This window comes from Labeo rohita, chromosome 8 (genome assembly GCF_022985175.1).
Source record: "Labeo rohita strain BAU-BD-2019 chromosome 8, IGBB_LRoh.1.0, whole genome shotgun sequence".
In the NCBI taxonomy this organism is placed as follows: domain Eukaryota; kingdom Metazoa; phylum Chordata; class Actinopteri; order Cypriniformes; family Cyprinidae; genus Labeo; species Labeo rohita.
This window is the reverse complement of record NC_066876.1, coordinates 24,109,002-24,129,884: the sequence shown is the minus strand read 5'-3', so window position 1 is coordinate 24,129,884 and position 20,883 is coordinate 24,109,002. Positions and strand designations below refer to the sequence as shown.

At 36.8% G+C, this 20,883-nt stretch overlaps 1 protein-coding gene across 4 annotated transcripts; it reads right to left on the bottom strand.

Annotated features, from left to right (window-relative positions):
- Position 1: 1 nt before the first annotated feature.
- Positions 2–20,864, bottom strand: sh3gl1b (SH3-domain GRB2-like 1b). 4 transcript variants are annotated; one of them, XM_051116818.1, is made up of 10 exons: positions 20,479–20,864; positions 9,052–9,120; positions 7,678–7,750; positions 6,744–6,887; positions 6,510–6,643; positions 6,080–6,238; positions 4,895–4,998; positions 4,676–4,809; positions 4,350–4,397; positions 2–2,155 (listed from the first exon to the last, which is right to left on the bottom strand). In XM_051116818.1, exons 1-10 carry the CDS (start codon positions 20,521–20,523, stop codon positions 1,962–1,964), a joined length of 1,104 nt encoding a protein of 367 aa, XP_050972775.1. In that variant the 5' UTR covers positions 20,524–20,864; the 3' UTR covers positions 2–1,961. The 4 variants fall into 4 exon arrangements, with proteins under 4 accessions (XP_050972775.1, XP_050972776.1, XP_050972777.1 ...); XM_051116819.1 differs by having other exon boundaries at positions 2–2,152; XM_051116820.1 differs by lacking the exon at positions 4,350–4,397.
- Between the last annotated feature and the right edge of the window lie 19 nt (positions 20,865–20,883).

The following is a 20,883-nucleotide window of genomic DNA, read 5'->3' as shown; positions in this document are numbered from 1 at the left end:
GTAAACCAAATGGAGTACTTTCTTGAATTTATTTACTTAAAGACGAGTGGACACAATAAGATACAAATATTTAGGGTTTGGGATATTTAAGAATAACAATATAATGCAGTTAAATCTGAAACATACAAGAGGAGACTTTAAAACTACAACATACATCAGCCTGCTATTAAGCTAACATGCAAAAAATCATTAATAAAAAAGGTTGAATGGTTTCGTATGCATATAAAAAAATAATATAATACTAAAAGGAGCAGTGCCAGAATGATTTATTTTCATGAAAATCATTCTGGCACCGTCATTAGATTAGACAGATATAACCCATTTGTTGTTTTCCTAAACTTGTAGTGTTGCAAAGGCACATTTGTACACATGCTCGTACATCTGGTCACAGCTCATGCCAAGTACTGAAACCAACAAGCCCTTCGTAAATAAAGAAAAAGGACAGACAGAAACTACATATTAGCTCGAAAATCATAATTAATATTTTGTTTGGTGTTCTAGATCCATTCTTGCCATCGAAAAAGGCACTAAAACCTTTTTCTTCACATTGAAACGGTAATCGCAGCCTGTCTGCTTCAGCACATCTACAACGGTCTGTTACGGTGAGCAAAACAAACCGTGGACAAAACATGTAAACAGATGCGGGCACAGAGGTGGCCTACGCAGACAGGACTCGAGTCGGGATGGATGGTGTGTACGTCCATGCTTTTATGGCGTGCGATGGTACAGTATTTGAAAAAACATCCTAAAATCTATGGAACACTGAGTTATGAAGAAACTACATCTTCAACCACTTTTAAAGCTCTAACAATATGGGGGAGAGCAAGAGATGTAGCACCATCCCTTCATTTCTGAAGATGGGAAGATTTTTTTTTTAATATCAAAATATTCTGTTAATTAGACTTTAATACGGGGCTTATGAGCCAACACCCACCCTAAACGCCCACATATACACACCTGAAATAATGGGACACTGCCAGCAGCATCAGATGTAGAGACTGTCGTAAACCGACATCAAAAGAGGAGAAAGAGAGAGGAAGACTCTATTATTCAGGCTGCCGGAAGAAGAACTATTTGGCTGTGTTTCCTTCAGAAAACAAGTGTGTAAATGGTTTGTCTGCCACCCTTAGTGAGTTAGAAGTTGTAAAGGGGGCGGAAAGTGTTTTAAAATGGTTGTAGTGCAGTAAAACCTTCTCTACCTGACTAAACACATCCCTTAGGTGTTTTAGCTCACCTTTATGACATAATGCAAGGTGCAATTCAGCATCTAATTATCTTGTAAAAAATATACATGAAAAAATATTAGATGACAAAAAGCTATAGAAAATGTTAAAATTATGGAGCGTACAAAAGGACTAAATCCTCTCTACAGGTCTGTGGCTCAGGATTGCTGCACATTGGGACACTGCACGCACAGCCCCACAGTGCTTACGTGTTCGTCACAGATTCAAGGCAGTTTCTCCTTAATCTGAAGAAGGACAATGTCGCAGCCTGACCAGCAGGGGCAGTAAGGGGACCAGTCGAGTCAAAATACAACTTTTCAATGAATCTGTACTGATTTAGAATCGCCTAAACATAATTTTATCACAGGGACATCATTATTAATGCAGCACAAACAGTACGAGACGTTATTAAAAGACTTGGACAATGAAGCGAGTTAGTGTATCTGAAATTTTAGCTTAAAGACCAGGTTATACCGTCCATACGTCAGTCAACCGGTCAGTCCTGGAATGTGAAAGGTCATCATTTCCCAAAGTTCCCTCCTTCAAAATAATAAACCAATGTGTAAAAGTGCCAGAGTACAGGTACATTTGGATCAACGGCAACAATGTGGTGAGGATGAAGACCAAGATGAACTCAACTGGCTCCTTTTCTCCCTACCTCACTTCCCTCCAGCTTTCTCCCTTTCACTTTTTATTGCTCTTTCTCTCTCTCCCCCTCTTTTCCTCAACGAAGACCTCTTAGTGTGGCAGGGGAACGATCACCTCCACGTAGTTGAGAGGGAAGAATCCAGATTGGCCACGCAGCATGCCTTCATACCAGTTTTCATCGATCTGATTGGTCAGAGTGATGATGTCGCCCTCGTGGAAGCCCAATTCACCTTCGTTCTCTGGCTCGAAGTCGTAGAGCGCTTTACAGCACGGCTGCTCCGCTGCTAAAAAGAAAGATGAGAGATTTAATGAGAATGGGATATTAAGGAGGGATTTTGGGATTGAGGGATGTTAGTATACAGTGGAGGAAATAAAAACTAAAAAAGAAATATACTGTTGGCACTTACAGCAGTAAATTAACTATTACATCCTCATGGGTCAGACAATGTAAGTGTTTTAAAAACATTTTGTCCTTGTCTGAATAAACTTTTTATTATAATATGACATTTCTAAAGACAAAGTGATAAAAAAAGTATTAAACCAATATCTGACATTCTCAAGAAACAAATAAGACAAAATTTAGATTGCTAAAGGAATTATTTACTCTAAAGTGTCACATTCAGGTTGTGTATACACACCTAAAATTAACTGTAAAAATACAAATGTGACCCTTTTAGAAAGACATACACTATCAGTTTAAATATTTGAACAGTAAGATTTTTAATATTTTTTTAAAGAAGCCTCTTCTGCTCACCAAGCCAGCATTTATTTGATCCAAAGTACAGCAAAAACATTAAAATATTGAAATAGTTTTACTATTTAAAATAACTGTTTTCTATTTGAATATATTTTAAAATATAATTAATTCCTGTGATTTCAAAGCCAGTTTTTAGCATCATTGCTCCAGTGACATGATCCTTCAGAAATCATTCTAATATTCTGATTTGCTGCTCAAAAAACATTTATATTATTATTATTATGTTGAAAACAGCTGAGTAGAATTTTTCAGGTTTCTCTGATGAATAGAAAGTTCAGAAGAATAACATTTATCTTAAATAGAAATCTTTTGTAACATTACAAATGTCTTTATCATCACTTTTGATCAATTTAAAGCATCCTTGCCAAATAAAATAAAAAAATTATACTTACACCAAGCTTTTGAATAGCATAGTGTATAATGTTACAAAAGCTTTATTTCAGATAAATGCTGATCTTTGGATCTTTCTATTCATCAAAGAAAAAATGTACTCAATGTTTTAAATATTGATAATAATAATAACAGTTTCTTGAGCAACAAATCCACATATTAGAATGGTTTTTGAAAGATTATTAGTAAAATCTGCTGACTTTAGCTAATTTTGTTTTATTATATGTTAACGGAAACAGTTCAAAAATGGCTTTTTGCCTCAAGCTTCCACGTTTGTAACTCAGGAAGTATTAAAGATATATTAATATTCTTTCAGATTCTGTTTTTTTTTTTCTACTTCTGTATTTATTTTCATTTATTTATTTATTTTTTTATTTCTTTCTTTGTGAGTACATGTGAGGTCTGATACAATGTTGTTTGTTTGTTGTGTGTTGTATTTTGGAAAATCTTTAAAAACTATAATAAACTATAACAACATAAGAATCAAAATGTTAACTTTTCCCAGACCAATCTGTTAAAACAAAATCATGGAGTGCCATGTGTGTTAGTGTTTAACACATAGTTTTAATCCCACTGCAACCGTTTGGGTTAGGACAAGGTGCTCTGTGTTAGTGAGGGGTCGAGTGCCAAAGCCTGGGTCTGTGGTGATGTGACAGAAGACCTCCAATTTCAGTCTGCAGCAGGGGATCACTCTGTTAGGTGGAGCAACACTCTGTGCTTGAGGCCAACACACATGCGCACATTTGCACACACACAAAGAGAGATACTCGTACACACTTCCTCTCTTACATACATACGCATCAAGCATGCGCACCCTCTAACATGACACTATGTAACCTGTAGTTTGGTGTAAGTTAGTGCAATAAACTACCATTTAATGAAGAGAAGACATTCTTATTTGGTTCTCCTCCATATAAAAATATCAGGCATGTACCAACATTAAAATTCAAGTCAATACGATGATTCCATAATTATTGTATGGCTAATAACTGATTAATGGCCCACATTAAGTAGTTTAAAATTTTAAGTCATAATCATATACAACATTTTAACATACGGTATGGAAAATGGATATTCATTTTGAGATTAACTAATTAATACATTCAACAATATTGAATTATCTTTAAATCAAGATTAAATTAAACAAATCCAAATCTACAAATACTGGACATGAGAATGCACAATTAAAATATCTAATATCTGGTTCTAATATCTGCACATTCCTACGCTCTTTATTTTCTTGCACCTTCCCAGTAACTTCCCCCCAACGCACATAAACACACAAACTTTCTCATGCAACCACATAGAGAGCCACACACTCTCTGACTCACGCAATCTGGGTTTCCGCGTGGTTATTCTGCCGGTATGGCGATATGGCTCTGATGACGTAATGGGAAGAGAACACAGAACAGGGTCACTGGCTGACGAAGAGAGCAGCTGACAGCTGTCCATTTGTCTTGCCTATCCCGCCACACGCACAGGCGGTCTCATCACACCCTGCCACCAGGCCGCAACCCCACAAAGCACAATGTGCCTTTCTCCTACTAGTCTCAAGTCTGAGGAATATCCTCAAACGTAATGAAGATCATCTATCCCCATCCAGGATGATAAACAGGTATTTATGGCCATGTTATGCAGGTGAAGTATTTGGTCTTACCTGCATTGCGCATGGGTGGAGCAGATACCGGGGTAAAGCCACCGTTGGACTGTTCGTTGGTGTCTCCAAAGTCAATTACAGGCTTGGGCTTGGGCACATACTCTTTACGAGGACGTGACTGAGCATCTTTCATCCTGGTTGGTTAAACGAGAGTCATTTATTGCTTCTTTTTATGGAAACACACATGCTTTGCAAAGACACATGTGCACACATACACACCTGTCTCTGAGTTTGTCAGAGAGTTCATCCAGGATCTGAACCGCCTGTCTGTGGTACTGCAGTTGAGACTCAACCAGTGACGACAGCTGGCTCACCTGCTCAATCTGCACAGGAACACACACACATTAAATATATAAAAGACACATTTATTTCTCACTCATGCACATCCATGCTTGTGGAAAAGCACAACAACATTTGTGACCCTGGACCACAAAACCGTCATAAATAGTACGGCTATATTTGTAGCAATAGACAAAAATACATTGTCTGGGTCAAAATTAACGATTTTTCTTTTATGCCATAATCAATAAGTAAAGACCATGTTCCATAAAGATATTTTGTAAATTAAATATCTGTCAAAACTTAATATTGATTAGTAATATGCATTGCTAAGAACTTAATTTGGACAACTTTAAAGGTGATCTTCTCTGATTTTTTTGGCACCCTCAGATTCCGTATTTTTAAACAGCTGTATCTCAGCCAAATATTGTCACATCCTAACAAACCACACATCAGTGGAAATCTCAGTTTATAAAAATTGACCCTTATGACTGGTTTTGTGGTCCAGGGTCACATTTATAAGCAAACAGTCTAGTTAATGAGTAATACCTGAGGCCTTAAGTTCACACGAGTCTCACTTGACTGCTAAATTTAGACTAGAAGCTCTGTTATCTGTTCACACTAAATATTTACTATAGTTCAAAACTGTACCATACTGTCTTCAGTGTATTACTTTACATCTACAAATTTAAAATAGCCTTTTTCCATAGACTCCACCAGCCCTTGTTTATTCCCTCATCACGTTAACGTCATTTTCAACCAATAGATGGCGCTCTGACATCGCCATAAACATCAGATAAAAGCTACAGCCAGGAAGATTTTTATCCTTTTGGCTGCACTGCAGCTTTATTGGATTACCTGTCTTGACCCCACTGATGGGCTGGAGTCAAAAAAGGACAGAAAAAGTTTTATCTTCAATACTGCTAATTCTAAAGTGACAGTCACTGCCAAATGTTCTTAAGATAGAGACAGTTCAGTGGGTACATAAATCAGTAAGGTAAGGTGTTCCAGACAAACACTGAATTATTCAGTACTGCTAATAGGATTAGCACAACCCCCCAGGACACACAAAAGCACAAAAACACACCAAATGAAGCATCAAGCTGTCAGATGGTAAATCCTTACATCAGTTTCCAGAAGGTTGTACATGCTGATCTCAGCCACCTCCTTAGATTCATGGAACTTCTCCAGAGCCTGCCTGAGCTCTTCATCTGGAATCTTCCCCTGACGTTTCTTCTTATAGTCATAATCCAGCCTGCGTCCTTCAAGCTTTTTCAAATGGTGCTGAGAATGAGGAAAACTCTCCATGTCAATAAACCAGAGTGGAAAAGACCACATGACTCAAAGTAAAGGAAATGAACACTAAATATAAATATATATTCCTCAAGACGGAAAAAGAATACTTTACAGTACAGAGGAGTTTAAGCTGTTGTACCAATAAAGGTACAAATTTGCACTTATATGGTTTTGGGTGTCATTAAAAAAAAAATAAAAAAGCATACAGGTATCTTTAAACTATATTTGTGTGAGAGACAGACAAAAAATGTAAGCAAACCTGTATTTCTCTCAGGTCCTTGTCAGCCAGGCCTTGTAAAGGGTCGATGAAATTCTGTTTGACATCAATGTCCAATGAATCTTTCACCTCTGCTAGCCTCTTCATACTTTCACCAACATCAACTAGAGCACCACCTACAGACAAATATGTGGTTGTTTTGTACATTTGGTTAGCGGGAGAATTACAAACAAAATGTCTGAGGTTTTAAAAGCTGCACTCAATTTGTAAACCCACCAAAGTTTGTCTCCTCTCCAAGTTCTCTGCCATACTTTGCCATGCATTCTCCCAGCAGCCCTTCTGCTTGTGGATAACCCGGACTTTTCACCTGCCCTCTAATCTTAGACATGGTGTTCAACATAGAGAGCTTTGCACGAGATGCTGTGTAAAAGGAACAGAAGAAAAAATATGGTTTACAGTAATGATCAGCAAAGAAGTATTTGATAGTGTATGTGAATAAGCACTTAATTCATGCACGCTACAAAGTTTCATCCTTGTTCAGTGCATGCGCTATATCTCTCCAGAAGCTATCATCAACTAAATGTCTTTGCACTTGTTTAAACTAGAGTTGTGGATATCTCTTAATCCCTTCAAACAAGCGCTTGTCAACATGGATGTCTATTGTTGCTGTCTTCAGCAGTTTCCCTGCATCCGAATATGCCAAATTTATACTATGCAGTAGCTGTAAAACAGTATGTGAGCTGGATAATACATCCAAAAGCACATGAAAATCCCTTAAAGGCCAGTTCACAATGCACCGACAGACGCCGACAAATGGCAATAGAAACTTTCATCTGGTTTTGACTGATCAGTGTTACCCCAGTCGGCATCTGTTGCCATTGGTTGGCGCTTATTGATTGAACATGTTGAATTGGTGTTTGTCGGGTTTTGGAACGCCTAAAAACTGACATACTGTACTTGGTTGGCTGTCAGCTTTGGTCTGCATCTGTCAGTGCAGTGTGAATTGGCCTTAAGGCACATGTGCAAGCTGAGTGTGCACTGTATGCATGGTTAACAAAATCTGACTGTGAGTACTACGCTGATGATAAACATTCGTCTCATGTACTATACGCATTCTAAAAAAGTGCACTTTGGGCTTAAGGACTATAATGTATACAAATCTTAGACACAAAGATAAAATAAAAGCTCCAGGAACGTTTTTTGGTCTTACCTGGATTGGGCTGCAGGTACTCTGATGTTTTAGAGATGACATCTATCACAGCTTTATTTGTCACGTCTACTTTCTATAGAAACACAGAGGGGAAATCAGTGCACTGAGATCACACACACGCACACACACGTTGTGTTTCCATGTTTTATGGGGACGTTCCATAGGCGTAATGGTTTTTATACAAACCGTATATTCTATCGCCCAACACCTACCCTACACCTAAACCCAGCCCTCACAGGTAACTGTGACTTTTACTTCCTGAAAAAAACTCATTCTGCATGATTTATAAGCCTGTTTCCTCATGGGGACCTAAAAAATGTCCCCACAAGGTCAAAATTTACTGGTATTACTATCCTTGTGGGGACATTTGGTCCCCATAACATGATAAATACCAGGCACACACACACACACTACTAAAGGCCAAACAAAATAACCAAACCATTTTATTGTTCTTTGCAATAAAATTAATATCACCTTCCAGATGGGGTTTATTTTAAAATAATGGCTAGCAGACTGTACTTTATCACTTCTTTATAGTTTCTGCACTGAACATCCCTACATAAGATTTATCAGAACACCGCTCTTTAATTCATCTTTATTTTGCTAGTATTCTATAAATCCTTTTACTAAAACAATAAATTATTAACAGAGGAACTGAATGAAAAGAGGCAATATCAAATCTGTTAAGCCATTAAAGGGATAGTTTAGCCAAAAATGAAAATTCTGTCATTAATTACTCACCCTCATGTTGTTCCAAAACCGTAAGACCTTTGTTCATCTTCAGAATACAAATTAAGATACTTCTGATGAAATCCAAGAGCTTTCTGACCCTGTATAGACAGCAATGCTACTGACACATTCAAGGCCCAGAAAGGTAGTAAGAACATTTATAACGTGGTAGTTGCCATGCTGTCTATGCAGGGTCAGAAAGCTTTCAGATTCCATCATAAATATCTTAATTTGTGTTCCAAAGATGAACGAAGGCCTTACGGGTTTAGAACAACATAAGGGTGAGTAACTTTTGGGTGTTTAATGTTTAGTGGTAGTTTAATGTATATTGAGCAGTGTTTTCAGATCAGATGACATTACTCAGGATTATTAAAAAAAAAAAATCTAAGACACTGCAGTGAATAAGACACTGTTAGTGAATAAACATTTCAGATAATTATTAAAAAAGACAATCCTGGATCACTACAGCCACACCACTTTCACTCTGTAAGTGAAAGAAACTTTCCAGAAAAAACACAGGTGGTGTAAAAAAATCTTACTGATGGATATGTGGGACAGATGTCAAGTCTTTGAATCACTTAATGTTTAAATCAATGTTTTTCGAAAGACTGTTGGCTGCAGTGTGGGAAAAAACTCTGTACTTACTCTCTCCAGGTCCTTGAACTCCTCATCCAGTTTAGTTCCCTCAGCACCCCCAACCTTCTCACTCACCATCTGACACAAACAAAGAAAAAGCCAATTTTAATTCAATATCACTCAAAAAAAAAAAAAAAATTTAAATGCTGTACACTTTATTTAAACACCATTTTAAAGGAGAACAAAAATTTACAGATACTTTATTTACTCCCTTGTCATCAAAGATGTTCGTGTCTTTCTTTCTTCAGTCGTAAAGAAATTATGTTTTTTGAGGAAAACATTTCAGGATTTCTGTCCATATAGTGGACTTCAATGGTGGCCGTGAAATGCAGCTTCAAAGAGCTTTAAACGATCCCATCCAAGGAAGAAGGGTCTTATCTAGCCAAACGATCGGTTATTTCCCCAAAAAATTAAAATAAATAAATAAAATTAAATAAAAAAAAAATACAATTTATATAATTTTTAACCTCAAATGCTCATCTTGTCTAGCTCTGCGTGTACTCTGTGTATTCCGGTTCAAGACAGTTAGGGTAGGTCGAAAAACTCCCATTTCACCTTTTTTTTCGTAAAGGCGTTTGATCAAATGTGCATGTTAACATTGTAAACACTGTGTCGGTACTTCTGTAGCAATGTAGGACGATTGAGAAAACTAGTTTTCCGACATACCCTAACTGTACTGAACTGGAATATACAGAGTTCACACAGAGCTAGAAAAGATGAGCATTTGAGGTTGAAAGGTATATCATATGTACATTTTTTTTTTAGAAAATAACCAGTCGTTTCGCTAGATAAGACCCTTCTTTCTTGGCTGGGATCATTAAGAGCCCTTTGAAGCTGCATTTAGGAGAGAAATATGGAGAAATCCTGAAATCTTTTTCTCAAAAAACATAATTTCTTTATGACTAAAGAAAGAAAGACATGAACATCTTGAATGACGTAGGGGTGAGTAAATTATCTGTAAATTTTTGTTCTGGAAGTGAAACTCCTTTAACACCATTGTATCAGGTTTCTCGTTCAAACATGATTGCAACATGTTAAACTGACTTGAAACAACTCCTTTTTGGCCTAACTCAATGTTTACATTTAAAAGAACATGTTCTATCAAGTAGCTCAAAATAGTTTTACAATTCTCATCACACTCGATTTACGGCTGGATGTGGGGAAAGAAAATGTTGAAACAAAGTGTTATTTTATGCATTTTTTAGGAAAATGAGAAAATAGGGAGACTTGTTAATGTCTAATGTTGTATTAAAGGAGGACTCCACTTCCACAACAACAATTTACAAATAATTTACTCACCCCCTTGTTATGCACGATGTTCATGTCTTTCTTTCCTCAGTCGTAAAGAAATTATGTTTTTTGAGGAAAACATTTCAGCATTTTTCCCTATATAATGGACTGCTATGGTGCCCTGATTTTGAACTTCCAAAAGGCAAATGCGGTTGTAAACGATCCCAGCCAAGGAAGAAGGGTCTTATCTTGCGAAACGATCAGTTATTTACATTAAAAAAATACAATTTAAATAATTTTTATGCTCAAAGGCTCGTCTTGTCTTGCAGTCCTTGAACTCTGTGTATTCTGGCTGAAGACAGTTAGAGTATGTCAAAAATTCCACTCGTATTTTCTCCCTCAACTTCAAAAATCCGACCCAGTTCCGACCTAGTCTTTGCAAAGTGAACATGCAAAAAAGATCAAACACCCTTAACAAAAAAGGTAAAACAGTGATAAAGGACGATTTTGAAGTTGAGGGATGAGATGGGACTTTTTCGATATACCCTAACTGTCATGATCAGGAACAAAAACAGTCCAGGAAGAGTAAGACAAGACGAGCATTTGGCATTAAAAAGTATATTAAATTGTATTATTTTTTATTAAAATAAATGATCGTTACGCTAGATAAGTCCCTTCTTCCTTGGCTGGGATCATTTACAACCACATTTGGGATCGTCTGAAGCCACATTTAAACTGCATTTTGGACGTTCAAAATCGGGGCACCATATTAGTCCATTATATGGGGAAAAATGCTGAAATGTTTTCCTCAAAAAACATAATTTCTTTACGACTAAAGGAAGAAAGACATGAATATTGTGGATGACAAGGGGTTGAGTAAATTATTTGTAAACTGTTGTTCTGGAAGTGGAGTTCTCCTTTAATGTTTGCATTTTTAAAGACTTTCTGTTATATGTTGGTGTTTTTTGGGTGAGTCACCCATTGTGGTGAAGTGTGAAGTGGGTGGTTGGGTTGAGGACCTGCTATAAAGAGTCTAAGTTGCTTCAATTAAAAAAGCAACTTCAATGGGAGTGCTACGGATGTACACAGTACCATCTTTAAACTGCCAACAACTAACAACGTATATGTAAAGACAGGTTATATTATGGCTGAACTTGCATGGACAGTGGTTCTACATAATGGAGACATATTAGATATTTCATGTAGAACAAACTAAAGCAAACTGAGAAAACTAAACTAAAATTAGACATGTCCAAATAACTTGATTCAGTCACGTCCAAATAACACGATTCAATCACGTGGAACCACTGTCCACGATTGAATCATGTTTAGCCAAAGCATCATTTTTTGAGTGAAATGACTGTATTACAATGGCAGAAAAATACAAAATGTAACTAAACAGCATAAGCTTACACTGATCATACCACAAAATCAAACCAAGACTCAGAATACACAATCTGACCAAGTTTACTCTAATTCATTAACAAATAGCTCTTGACGATCTAACTAAATCTGTCAGGGTGGTTAGTGACTAACTTATTTAAAAGATATTTATATCAAAATGAAAAAAGTTAAGGTTCATGAAACATGCATCAGAACCATTATTCACTGGAGTTTCATATAACACTGTTTAATAAAAGATATATATGTGCAAAGTGTAATAACATGTTAAAAAAGACAGAAAATTCTGCATATGCAAGTCTGCATGAAATGTAGCCTGATTCTATAACATATAAAAATTATTTTTAAAGATGATGTGATTCAACCGGTTCACTTTTGGAACTCTCAGTGATTATGTAAATCATTGACAACGTCCCTGAATGTCAAGCACAGAAAACACTAATAATGTTATGTAGAAGAAAATCTGTGCAGAATCAGAAGCTCATTTTTTTTAAAGTCTAAACCACACATAAAAGCAAGGACAGCAGCAGTTTAAACTCACAAGGGGCCCAAGGCGAGATCAAACATGACAAACAACAAAATCTGCATCAGGATCCATGTGACAGACATCTATCAACTTTCCTTCAACCTCTGGATTCCACACAATATATAAACGTTGCAGAAAATAGCTAACTTTCACAAGGCACTTATTTTAGCACTGTACACATGTAAATCCAATTAGCCCTCCCCTTAACTCATCTCTCTTGTGCTCACTTAGGAGGGAATCATTTTTCCCTCTGTATGTCCATAGCGTTCATTCTTAAAACTTTGAATGGTTCCAAAAAGACTTCTTAGTAAATCATTGTGAATATTATACAGCACACTATGCATTACTTAAGTACATAAAGACTCCACTTTATGAAGGTGACAACAAAAAAGCTCTGTGTGAACCTGCGTCTGCCACAACAGTTGTTGTTCTCAGGACTCTGGAACACATGCTCGTCCCACACCTAATGTCCTGGAGAACCAAAGACAGTGACCGTGCAACTGTTGAAACAAGGCCACATGTTAAGTTTCAATCCTCACTAACATATGTTATTCATTTCAATGAGTTTTTTGACCCTAACTGGAGGAAGCGTATATATTTCAACATGGAAAGAACTGCATGTTTGTCATATCACGTCATAAGAGCATTAATCACAAACACATGTCATTTTATGGTTGTAACTTGCAATGTTGAGAAGCTCATTTTATGTTTTTGCTATTTTTGTGACTGGGTTTAAGATTATTTATCTACAACCACCTGTTTCCTTGAAGTTTTCTCCTATACTGCAAGCGTTTTCTACGGCCTACTTAAACCGTAAACAAGCAGGACTAGAACAACACAATCCAACTGATCTTAAGACCATCCCAAGTTTAAAAAGACTTTTTCAAAAGCTCAAAGGTATTTAGAATCCATTAACAATCCACTGCAATTCAACAAGCATTGCAATTCAAATTACTTAAAAGATTCCTCTCCATATAATGGACTTCTATAGTGTCCCATAGTTTGAACTTCCAAAATGCAGTTTAAATGCAGCTTCAAAGGGCTCTAAACAATCCCAGCCAAGGAATAAGGGTCTTGTCTAGCAAAACTAGGGCTGCACAATAAATCGAAATGAAATCGCAATTGTGATTAGGCAGAAGCTGCGATTGTCACCCGTATCTTTCAGTGAAGCACGGTTCTGTGATCAACAGTAAATATTCATCCAAAGACCAGTGGGTGCTCTTGCACGAAACTCTAAATATGCCCGAATAAGAAACCCAGGAAATGCTTATCGTTGCAGCTAAATAAACAAAAGATTTAACTGCTTTCATCAATTCATACGACTAATAAACACACGACTATGACGTTATATGGTCTAGTTCTTATTATTATAATTTTCATTATAATAAAGTATATTTATAACACAATACCTTTATCACTGCTTAGAATACTATGAAATATGTTGTGCGCCTTATTCTGTGTAAGAAGCTACATCATCTCACAGAAGGATTTATTTCAAACACTCGATTGATGTTATGAAGTGAGTTTAGAGTAAAAATACGTTATTAAATGTGGTATCTTCACATACTTTCAGATGTACTACACAGAGCCATAGTTCACTGAGAAGCTACACAAACAGCTGTCATTATCACGGACTATTTCTTTCGACTTCATAATCGCGCAATAATATAGTCTGCATTTTTTTTTGCGTAACCTATCAGTGAACTACGGCTATGTGTAGTAAATGCTGCTCTATCAGAAAGCAGGAGATGAAGATTTACTGCCAATTACAGAACCGGCTTTATTAACAAAATGCACATGGAAATCGCATTTGATTATTTTCTAAAAAAATTACAATTTATATACTTTTTAACCTCAAACTCCCATCTTGTCTAGGTCTTTGTGAACTCTGTTTTTGCCAGTTCAAGACAGTTAGGTTAGGTCGAAAAACTACCATCTCATTTTCTCCTCCAACTTCAAAATTATCCTAAATTGCTGCAGAAGTACCAACCCAGTGTTTACAACATAAACATGCAAAGAAGGTCAAATGCCTTTTACAAAAAAAGGTAAAACAGCAATGTAGGACGATACTGAAGAAAATAAGATAGGAGTTTTTTAGAGTTATTCCAATTGTTTCACTAGATAAGACCCTTCTTCCTTGGCTGGGATCATTTAGAGCCCTTTGAAGCTGCATTGAAACTGCATTTTGAAAGTTCAAACTCAAAGGCACCATAGATGTCCACTATAGGGATAGAAATCCTGAAATGTTTTCCTCAAACAACAATTTCTTTATGACCGAAGAAAGACAGACACAAACATCTTGAATGACAAGGGGGTGAGTACATTATCTGTAAATTTTTGTTCTGGAATTTAACCACTCCTTTAAACTAGGGCTGTCTATTGAATTAATTATGCCAATGAATTAAAATCAAAATTATTTGCATAATATTTGTTGACTAAAGCCACCAAATTAAGATGACTGTGGCACACACACACAAAGGCAGTGAACAGATTTCACTAACAGTGCTTTTAGAAGTCAAAAAAATAAATGTAAGCTTATCACTGACGGTCCATAGCAATCCATTTTGCAATCAAGTTTGTCCAATGTCTGTGGCAGACATTCATACAGAATTCATACTTTTCATGTGCAATATTTTTAATTGTTAGTGTAATGTCATATAAAAAATTCACAATAAATTATTGTTAATACCACCATGCACAAAAGCAACCCTAAACAACTTGACACAGTTGCATCAAGATGAATACAACAGTTATTTTAAGCCAAACACATCAGCGCAAGTACACTCCATTACAACCACAGCTGTTTCTGACACAGAGGTGTCTGCTTGCAGTGACCTTTTCACTCCTCTATATCCTCTAAGCATGTTTGCATATTGGTGCAATTCAGTTTGTTTGGCAGACCAGGGCACAAGGAAACTAATTAATAATTAACCAGTGTTTTGTGCAAGTCAAGCGGTGCATCCAAACGTCTCCAACATATTGAGGTGGGGAAAGACACTGGATAGAGTCAACGCCATAAACTGAGCAGAAAACATGATACGGCTTAGATTAAGGCCACAGATAAAGACTGCTGTGTTCAAGTTCCCTTTAATTTAACATTCCAATGAAGTGCCACCTTCCCAAACTGTTTAAAATCCAATTTTCGTAAACAAATTAAAAAAAAATAATAATAATTTGATGCATATTCCATAAAATACATGTTCAAAGACATCCAGAGAGACACCAAAAGACCATTTGTTCTTTCCAAGAGTAATGATCTCATTCAGACACTCCCGCAATGAAACTGTACAGCTCATAGAGTGGGCAACATGATTATGTATATTTATGAGTGAAAGAGGCCTTATCAGCAGCTTAAGAGATAATACAGAGGCTTGGCTCTGACACTCACTGTCGATAAAGTATGCAAAGTAATGCTAACTTGGACACAATTATGCACACACACAAACAGCCAGCAACGTAGCCAAAGCAGACTTAGCAGGAGTAGACTGAAACTAAGACCAGATTCCATAGATAATGCTGTGCTTGTGAATCTAATGAAGAGAAGAATGCATGACTGTGAGTCAACCGCCAGAGACAACGCAGGAATTTCAGAACAATACCACTTATGCCATCCCCACACAACAAAACAAAATGTCAAGCAAATGTGTTACTACATAGACACCTGCTTAAAGGTGATGGTTCTTCAGCTAAAATACTTTCTCCTATACTATCTTACTATGCAGAGAAGGCATGATTCGTAGGATGATTTTTAGGAGTGTAAACGATATATGTTTGTTGCAGCATCTCGATAAGCCTAACACAGCAACAACAGAGCAACCAATGGCACCTGTTTGTCTGTCCAGTGGAAGACAGAGGAAGTTTTCACAAAGACTGTTCACTGTACTGCAGTGGTGCAGAAATTACTACCCTTTTGGGTTGGCACCACCCCACTGACTGCAGTCGGGCAGAGTTAGATGGATGAACTTCAATTTACAGGAGCCAGTCCACTTTCCAATTTCCACATACAAACTTGGTGTATCCACTTCCAAAACAATGACAAAGTACCATAACCTAACCTTTTCTTGTAAACAGAAAACTGCCATAAAAATATTGATAACACAGGGTCTACAGAAAAATAAAGCAAAAGGACAACTGTAAACACTCAATTTTTAGTTAGATTCAGTTCATCATTAGCTATGTTTCCACCACTTTGTTTTAATGCGCACTTTGAAGTATTGCATCAAAAACAAGTGATGGCTCCGCCACATTTGGAATTAAAATCCCTTAATTCGCAAGAAAGTTTTTACGTTCACTTGAGGTGCAAAAAAGAGTTAATGCAAATAATGGGAGAAGGGAACGCATTTGCCGAATAAATTCCTCCACTGGCATCAAAAAAAATGTGACTTTGCACTATGGGACGCCAAAAACTTGCATCTTGTTATGGTCATTCTGAAATGCCTGAGCAAAGTCTGTCGTCAGAGTATTTCTGTATAATTGTCTCTTACACGACTGCATTTCCAAACAGCAGGCATCCACCTCCGAAAGAAATGATCACATTTATCATGTTTCGTCTGCTCGCTCTGAGGTGCAAGTAATTTATTATATGGGAAAATTACTATATTCAGTGACTTTTCTTAGTAATATATAGTGTCAGTTTATCAGGAAGTGACAATTTTGTTCTCTTTGACTTGTTGGATGGAAACAGTGCTTATTTGCAAATGTTTTATGCGATATTAAAATTTTTGTGCACAAGATAAGGATTATGTAATCCCGTTTTAAAGGTCATGTATGGTTAGTTCTTTGCCTGTGTACTCCAGTTTAAAAAAGGTAGGGTAGGGATGAAAAACTCTGTCTCATCTTGTCCGCTTTTAGTAAATGCCCAGTAAATGGGAGTGCGTAAATTATCAGGAAATTTTAATTCTGCAGTGAACTAATCATATAAACTGCTATCTATAACAATGTTCCCTACCCTGTTGTCCTGTCACATCAAAAACCACCAACAAAATTTGTTCAGAGCTGTTTTGGACTACTTTTGTTTGTAAAACCTGGTACTTGATCTGTATAATTCTCTCCTGATTTAAACAATGTGGAAAAAGCAATATTATGGATAGAGGACTTGTAAAACATCTTAATAATGAAGCTTTTCACTTCACAAAACATTAATTGATGCACTGGAGTCATGTGAATTATTATGTTTGTATCAGCTGTTTGAACTCCCACTCTGACGGCACCCATTCACTACAAGTGAGGAAGTGACGAAATGCTAAATTTCTCCAAATCTGTTCCAAAGAAGAAACAAACTCATACATCTTTAATGCCCTCAGGATGAGTCATTTTTGCAGCGACTTCATTAGATTTCTATGGTGAAGAAAGCACTTAACCTAATAATATTGTTTTTGCCCAAGGATTAAAGCTTTGTTCTTTTGGCAGATTTATTACAGGTAATTTTCATATATTAGCCAAGTTAAGCATTTTATAACCCCGTCACTGTGCAGTGCACACTGCAGCAAGCACACCAGACTCTATACCACAAAAGCTATGCTGTGGTAAGATGCGTTACCTATCACATATCAGTCATTCTAATTCTTACAACTGTATTTTTGTTCTAACCATTACCATTTGGAAACACGGCCGCAGAAACCCAAAGCACAAAAACAGTGTTTCTGTTTAGAAAAAAGCAAAATGAAAAACATTCCCTAGTGTGTACAGTAAAAAAAAAAAAAGCAACCTCAAACTGCTCTCCGGACAGCACACCAAGAGGAAGGCAGGACTGAGGGTGTGACTTGTGTCAGAGTTTGTCTTTTGGCAGGGTGTCCGGCCTGTGTTGAGTATTGATTACTGTGGAATGCTGGCATGAGATCGCTGCAGCACTGCAGTCCAATAAAAAGAACCAGGCAGAGTGGAAGAGAGCACAGCAACCCCCCTTAGTGTTGCATGATTCATACTCCGCCTCTCAGGCCCAAACGCTGGCCATTTTCCTTTGCCCTGCTGTACTCCTCCACTCATGTAAACCCCCCACTGGGGATCTGAGCATGTTCCTAACAGGAAATTGGGCAACCGATTGTCCCTTCCTGCTGAGATCAGCGAACAAGGACAGAGATGCGCTGCTTCCCCTACATCTGTGCTCATGTGCCCTTTGGAAAACAACCGCTGGCAATGAGAAACTAACAAATTGACGAAAAACACATTAAGTCTTGAGTTAATTACACTGTAAACCACAGACAAAGAACCTTCTCACAACAACCCAAGCGCAGCCAAAATCAAGAGGAGGTTGTCGTGATAACACATTTGATTGTCTTCACAGGGTCAAAGTGAGACTTTTGGCACATTTTAAGCTAACACGCTTCCTGCTGAGAGCCCACGCACATGCATCATTCTGTTTCACTTTTACCATTATTATAAGACAATATTCAACTAAACCAGATGGATGTAATTTTTAAGATATACCTGACCAGAAAAGCTCTTTCTACAAAGATCTGCTGAAAATGAGTTATTGCTGTTATGCAGTACACTTTCATGCACCCATGATATGCATTAATATATTTGTTACTATAATAAACTCACTATTGGAAACCACATTGGTTTTTGTTTACTATAATATCACAAATACATGAAAATAGGAGTGAAAATGTCTAATAATTTTACTGCTTTGATCAAAGTGCATAATAATGTTTAACATGAGTAAAAAAAATATTTAAAATATATCTCATGTTTTTTCATACTTTCCTTGCTCTAATCAAAGTTTTAATTAAAATGTGTTCTTGGACCTAATTATTTTGTAGTTTTTGTTTTCTGTGTTTTCAATTTCACTTTCCACCCTGTTAGTCTTGGTATTACTCGCTTTACCTCCATCTTTTGGACAAACTGACAGAGATAGGTATAATAGTTTAAATTTTAGCAAAGATAAATTTCAGCTTATGTTCATCATTGTAGGAATTCTTCTCATTTCATATTAATATTCTGGCCATTGTGTAAAGTTAATACATTTGAAGTACCTTGACCCAAAAATGTCTGAAACATCGGCATTACCTTCTATACAAATACAAATTGACATATGTGACCCTGGACCACATTAATATCATTTTTTTGAAATCGAGATTTATACATCATCTGAAAGGTGAATAAATAAGCTTCCCATTGATGCATGGTTTGTTAGGATAGAACAATATTTGGCCCGAGATACAACTATTTGTACAAGGGTACAAAAAAATCTAAATATTGAGAAAATTGCCTTTAAAGTTGTTCAAATTAAGTTCTTAGCAATGCATAATACTATCAAATTTACAAAATATCTTCATGGAACATGATCTTTACTTAATATCCTATTGATTTTTGGCATAAAGGAAAAATCGATCATTTTGACCCATACAGTGTTTTGTTGGCTATTGCTACAAATATATCTGTGCTACTTTTGACTGGTTTTGTGTTCCAGGGTCAAATATGCAATATGCAATACACTTATACGCATATTTATTTCTAAAAGATCTTAGAAGATATTGCATAGCAGGATTGACCCAAATGTTGCTTGTTTAATCACATGCAGGTTTCTTTAACCCACTGAAGACTGACTTTTGCTCAAAACGAAAGCTAGTGGTGTAAGCCACATTTTCCAGCTGCATATTGCCAGCTTAAAGGGTGAACCATAGAAACAAGAGAGACACAAACAAAACATGATTGTCCAACAGATGCCATTGAAAGAAACTGCGGTAATACTGGGTAAACCTGATGCTGCAGTGTATTATGTGAATATTTCTATGTAGAATTTGCCTATGTATGCTTATATTTTAAAACAACCCAAATTCACGAACAGATCATGAGCATATGCTTAGTGCCAAATCGTTCATTTTACTGCAGTAAACGTGGCAAATGGAGTGATATAGTAAGGACGGGGGCGTTGTATTGCAATGCCAAGCTAAAAGAAAACAGACCCTCTTTTGCATATTTTTACACATTGTAACCTCTAATTAGGTGTGAACGCACCCATAAAGTGACGCTGACTATTTATGACCAGTGAAAGCTGTCAAAAATATTAAATATTGCAACGACTGCAAGTTAACACAAGACCGACTATAAATACATAAAGCAAGCAGTTTATAACTCTACAGAGATATGACATTTGAACAACAGCACGGTTTATCATTGTATATATTCAGAAAGAGTTAAAAACACAACACACAAAACATTTTTAAAGTGCAGAATAGCGGACTGAAGTTTAGCGCAGCGTTAGCAGGCTAAGCTAATTGGCACAGCATTGCGGTTCAATGGAAGAAAACAACAGGGAAAAAAAGTAACTCGCAAACCTGGCTGGCTTTGTAAAACTGCTTCTTCAAGCCCGCCACGGACATCTTCGAAGCGTAATCCTCTTTTCCCGACGAAAAAAAGACTTGAAAAGTAGGTTTTTATACTGACACAACAGTGTGACAAAAGTCAACGGTCGCTGAGTGAAATATAAAACTCAAGTCCTCAGATAAACGATTAACGACACCCGCTCCACAAAAATACTCCAGGTGGCTGCTGGGAAAGTTTTTTATAAAACTACGTTGTATAAAACTATGAAATGTTCTTCTGGTGGCTTTCTACTAAATTGTGAATTCAATACGGTTAACTCTGCATCCACCGTATTTCTAAGTCTTGAGAAACTAGCGGTTTCCTGCGCAACGCAAGCACATTCCTTGTGCGAGCGGAGAAGCGACTGGAAGCGGGAC